This window comes from Monoraphidium neglectum (genome assembly GCF_000611645.1).
Source record: "Monoraphidium neglectum strain SAG 48.87 unplaced genomic scaffold scaffold03924, whole genome shotgun sequence".
Taxonomy (NCBI): domain Eukaryota; kingdom Viridiplantae; phylum Chlorophyta; class Chlorophyceae; order Sphaeropleales; family Selenastraceae; genus Monoraphidium; species Monoraphidium neglectum.
This window is the reverse complement of record NW_014009705.1, coordinates 1-5,371: the sequence shown is the minus strand read 5'-3', so window position 1 is coordinate 5,371 and position 5,371 is coordinate 1. Positions and strand designations below refer to the sequence as shown.

The following is a 5,371-nucleotide window of genomic DNA, read 5'->3' as shown; positions in this document are numbered from 1 at the left end:
GGTCACACTCTTGGTGCTCCTTCTCGTCCCTTGCAGCAGCCACCGCACTTCTAGTGTCTACCCTTTCCGCTCTGCCAGCAACCGCACTACGTCATCATCAACAAATATAGCCCCCCCTCGTCCCTCCAAGCCGCTTTGTTTGTACACACGACTCTCCCTCACCCCATCCAACCTCCACCTCCCATTTGCTGGCAGTATCACGCGCACAGCACTTCTGCCTGAAGCAACCCCTCCATTGCCCCCCGTCGCTCCCCCGCATTCAGTTAGCCATGCCCCGCCCTCAAGATGCTCCTCCGCAAAACCTCTCCACCTCCCAACTCCCGACCACTTCTCTTTCGAACGAAATCAGCAACGCTCACTCCCGCCGCCCTGAACCCCACCACCACCGATTCCTCTTCAAAACCCCCTCCACATTCCGGCGCCCCCTCTGCCCCCTTCCCCTCCCCAGCCCAAAGCCCGAACCCCAGCCCGCCCCCCCAGACCCCGCCCCCTCACCTGCCACGGGGTGGTCCAGGGCCTCATGGTCACAAAACCGCAGCAGCCGCGCAAACTCAGAGCGGTAAGCCGCAAACCACGGCGTCAGCGCGTCAGGCGGCTCTGTGTCTCGGCGAGAGGCGGCCGGATGGGGAGGAGAGGGGGGTTGAGGCGAAGGGCCGCCGGCCCCTCCTCTCCAGAAAGGCCGGGCAGCAGCACGCAGCGCGAATGTGCACGGATGCATCCCTCCCTGCGGCTGCCTCTTGCTGCGGTCACTCCAAGGGTCCGCTCCGAGGGAACGGCCCCGCAGCAACAGTGGGATGGCGGGAAGGGGCGGGGCGCAGGCGCTCACCCGTGCGAGCGGCGCGGTCGACGTCCGCCACAGGCTGCAGGCTGGCGTGCTGCTGGGCGGCTGCTGTCAGGACGCCCTTCAGGTGCTCATCGATCACCTGTGGCAGGGGACCACAAGGTTCATTAGCAGGGGCGGAGCGCTCAACGGAGGGGCGTCGAGTTGCAGAAGTTAAGGACGTCTCCGAGCAGGTTGCAGGCTTAGATCGTCATTGCGCCTTTGACCCGCTGCTGAGACCGGCGCGCAGCAGTATTGCCACAGGGGGGTGCACCATGCACCAGAGGACACGTACTGGCCAAGGCATCGCCGCCGCTGCGCCAAAGTACGTGGAAAATAGGTCGTGCCAGCTGCGCTTGCCGCACGCCGCGGACGCCTGGCCTGGCCGCGCGCCGGCCGGCCCCCAGGCGTGGCCGTGCGTACCTCGGGGGTGGGCTGGTAGGCGCTAGTGTACGGCACCAGGCGCAGCTGCAGCTCGTTCACGCGGGAGCTGAACTCCCCCACACGGATGGGGACTGCGCGCGCCGGCGTGCGCAGAGCTTAGACAGGACGAGGGGCCGAGCGGCGCCGCATGGCCAAGGAGCGGCACCCGAATCTGCACATGCAGCTTGGTTTGTCCTATTCGAGTCCTCAGCCTGGGGTTCCTCTTCAGCTGACTGGCCTGCCGCTTGCGAATCTGCTGCAGGCCGCCTGCCCGCCACACGCCCCGCCACATGCCCCGCCGCCGGCCCGACGCCGGCCCCGCGAGCGCGCACCGTTCATCCCAGCGATGCGAGCCTGGGGGCGCAGGAAGTCGACAATGCTGAGGCCGTTGTTCGCGGCCAGGATCGCCTCGGCCGCCGGGGTGCCTGCCACCAGCACCACGGGCGCCAGGCGCTCCTCAATTTGCGCGCGCACCGCCTCCATGACAACTGGTGCCGCTCAGCCAGCGGCGTGCAGGCGCACTTTGCGAGAGCGCTGCTTCCCCGTGCTCTGCTGCCGCAGCCCGCTCAGCTGCACGCCATGCTGAGCTGCATCTGACTCACATATATACAATAGGCTTTTGAGAGATCGCTTGGTTACTCTTTGTTGTGCACACGGGCTCGGCTGCGAGATCAGTGCAACTGCAGCGATCAGCCCAGGACCTTGGTTTTATATAGACTAGAAACTGCGTCGTGCATCTGATTGCATACCGCTGCTTACGGCTGATACAGACATGTGATGCGAAAGAATGGGTTGCGGCCAGCAGAGCACTGGTGACTGCACATGCCCATGGCTGACTGCACATGCCCGTGGCACCAGAAGGGGGGGTCGCTGTTGCCAACCTTGCTTGTCTCCACAAAGCTGATCAGCCAACGTGTCTGGACTGTGGTGCGTCATCAACTGGCGGGGGGCTGTTCGTTGTCACTGCTTGCCTGGTTTTCAAAAGTTCATGCATCATGCACACAGTTGAGGCCTAGCGGTCTGTACAGCCACAGACCAGCGAAACAGGTCACCAGCCCCCATGCAAACGAAGTTGTCATATCGTGACAAGTCATTCATCAGTAGAGATTACTGCATGACAAGCCTTGTCTCCTCCACATGGTGCGCAGACTCTTGGCAATTCTAACGTGGAGGGCGGCTCTTCGCCCATGACTGACTGACTGGCCCCACAGGTATCGTGGGTGAGCCTGGAGCCAAGGTGGTCCCAGCGCCGTTGTAAGACCACGCTGATATGACATTCTTCAGATGACACAATGCACCTGCTGTTTGGCACAGCCCGAATGCGTGCAGAACTTCAGAGAATGGGCGTGCGTTTTGTTGCCTCCCTGCCAACGGCGTGGGTGATCAATACCAGGACGATGGTTGAGTGACGACAACCGCAAAAATGCGTGTAGCTGTATGTGCTGCTCAGGGTTGCGACTGCCGCTGGCCGCTGTGTCTACTCAACATGTCCCCTCCAATTTTCCAGGGTTCCGAACCGCCGAGGGCGCAGACACGGAGGAGCAACACGTACTGCATTGTCGCGCTCAGCGGCGAGAGCGCAAGCGAGGCTTCCTCGGTCTGTGAGGGTGTCGCCGAACTATTGCACGTTTGTGATGTACAGTGTCTGTCCAAAGCTGCTGGCACCTGATGCCAACACCAAGATTGCCGTGTCCAGCACTCCCCTGAGATGGCGTGAGTGGATTCGGTCCTTTCTCTTTGCCCCTTGCTGGCCCAGCCTTCGCTGACGACACGTTGCCTTCCACCCGCCGCGGGCAAGCCAGGCAGATACTGCAAGGTTGAAAGGCGCACACAGGCGCACATGCCGCGAGCCCTGTGTCGTGTCCCTGTCTCTTGAACCCAAAGCCAACTTGCGCTTCCCACCGGTGGCGGGCAACGGCAGCCAAGCAGCTGGCGTTTGTGTGATTGTGCTGCTTCCCCTGCCTGTGATCCCCTTTTATGCAGACGTGTTGCTTCGCCAACAACTTGTCCACCTGTCTGCCTTCAGAATGCTGCCGGTTGCCTGCTGCCCAACCCAACTCGACCACATGCGGTCTGGGTGTGCCCGACTTTGTTCGCAAAACTGAGGCCTGGTTGACCACAAGCCAACACACATGTACCTTTCATGACTACGACTCCAAGGTAGTTGAGGTATACTTCTATTTCATGCATTGACACTGCGGCCGTGCAACCAACCTTTTGGAAGCAGCAACTTGGCAGCAAAAGTCAAACCGTGCCCACTGCAAGTGATGACTAAGCAGCACAGTGGCCCACGTCAGCCCCCTGTGGCGTGAGCAGAAGTCGCGTACTGTACCGTATGCACAATCAACATTCCGCCACGCTTGAGGGTGCATGCTGATTGTCGTCTGTCCGGTGTTCGGCAGCGGGACGCATCAGCAACGTTCGAAGCACCTCCTTGCAGGATCGATCTCACACCGCGCAGGCAGGCTCGGGATCATTAACAGCAGAACCAGCAGCCATGCCCGTCAGACGGAATGTGGCAGTACTGCTCATTGCACTAGCAGCGTCCGCGGGAGCAGCAGGCGATGTACTGGACCGACCAGTCATGCATCGAACGCTGCTTGATGCGGGATACAAAGGTAGGTTGTTTGGATTTAGCACAGGCTAAGGCGGCTTGCTGCTTGACTTGGGTCCAGAATGGCGGGGTCAGCTGGGCGGCGCAGCCTGCACGCGGACATTTCGGCGCACCCGCACCCTCTACGAAAATCAAGCTGTGGCAAGGGCTGGCATAAGCATGGCGTAATTACGCTAATGCCACATGGTCAAGCGCTTCAGCCCGATCGCGGCCCGCATGGCACCACGCTGGCACCCGTGTCACGGTTTGTTGTTGCTCGCCCCCGCCCCCATCCAGTGAATGACGAGGTGCCGCTGTGGGCGGCAAAGACGGGGCCTTTCACAAACCCCAGCATGACTTTTGAATACTACATGCTGCCCTATTGCAAGCCCGCGGGCGGCGTCAAGTGGAAGACCCTCGGCATGGGCGAGGTGTGGCGGCCGCACGCCCGCGACGCAACCACCCCTTGTCTCGGGCGCAGCGGCGCAACACACAATGTCAAACCTTGGAGAGCAGCGTGCGCGGCGCGGCTTATGAGCACATGCTGAAGTTGACTGCCTGGCTCATGCCGCCCAACAATCAGCAGCGAGGCCCGCTCCGGCGAATGCGCCGCCGCCAAAGGTGCTGCCTGCGCCGCCTCCAGATCCTCGCACCCCGGCCCGCCCGCCGGCCCCCCCATATAACCCTTCAAAGGTTGTCGACGCCAATCGCATGGCGTCCACGCCCTACGACCTGGCGTTCCGCGTGGAGCGCACCAACCAGCGGGTTTGCAAGAAGGAGCTCAGCAAGGAGGACGCCCAGAAGTTCAGAGACGTGAGGGCGCGCGCTGGGCTGTGTTCTGCTGAACCCACGCACAGGGCTTTCGCCCCTGCGATGCCGCGATGCGCGAGGGGCTCGGCCGTGGCCAGGAATCTTTCATTGTTCCGCATGTCAGGGCAAGAGACGCAAATGAGGGCAGCAGGCGAGCGGCCTGACAAAGCAATCGGCCGGGCCCGCTGTCAGTGGCACCCCCCAAAGGCCAAGCGCCAGGCGGCCATGGCACCACCTGCAGCAAGGCGACGCAGGTTGAGCGGCAGCAGAGGCGGCCGGGCTTATCTCAAGCACCAAATTGTCAGTCCAGCCGCTTTAGCAGCCTTTGGTCTCTCCAGCATGTTCCTGCTGCCTGAGCATTCGGCACTTTTTCAATGACCGACTCGATCGCGCCTGTGTGCACCTCGACACTGCACACTGCAACCCCATTGTGATTCAGGCGGTGCGTGATGACTGGTACTTCCAAATGTACTTTGATGACTTGCCAGTGTGGGGCTTTGTGGGCAAGGTTGAGAAAATCATACCCAATCAGGTGGGCCGCGAGTTAGGTGGCGTCATCAGCGTCGGGGTCGGGCGTGTCGGGCGACAGGCGGGGTCAACCGATGTGGCGCCACGCGCCGACCATAGAACAGATTCCCAGGGGCTGAACACTTGTCGGTTGACTGCGACAGTATGAGTAACCACTCTCCTACCTGATCCGGCACCACTTTTGTGCCCCTCAATTC

General features: G+C 61.6%; 2 protein-coding genes across 2 annotated transcripts; one reads left to right on the top strand and one right to left on the bottom strand.

Annotated features, from left to right (window-relative positions):
* Positions 1–826: 826 nt before the first annotated feature.
* MNEG_13594 (hypothetical protein) lies at positions 827–1,726 on the bottom strand (the record flags this gene model as incomplete). Its single annotated transcript, XM_014037935.1, has 3 exons — positions 827–923; positions 1,244–1,335; positions 1,576–1,726. Coding segments are annotated over 3 exons (340 nt in total), but the record flags the coding sequence as incomplete, so codon positions are not given.
* Positions 1,727–4,189: 2,463 nt separating this feature from the next.
* On the top strand, positions 4,190–5,326 carry MNEG_13593 (Putative phagocytic receptor 1b; the record flags this gene model as incomplete). Its single annotated transcript, XM_014037934.1, has 4 exons — positions 4,190–4,267; positions 4,530–4,649; positions 5,086–5,178; positions 5,318–5,326. 4 exons carry the CDS (start codon positions 4,190–4,192, stop codon positions 5,324–5,326), a joined length of 300 nt encoding a protein of 99 aa, XP_013893388.1.
* Positions 5,327–5,371: the final 45 nt, after the last annotated feature.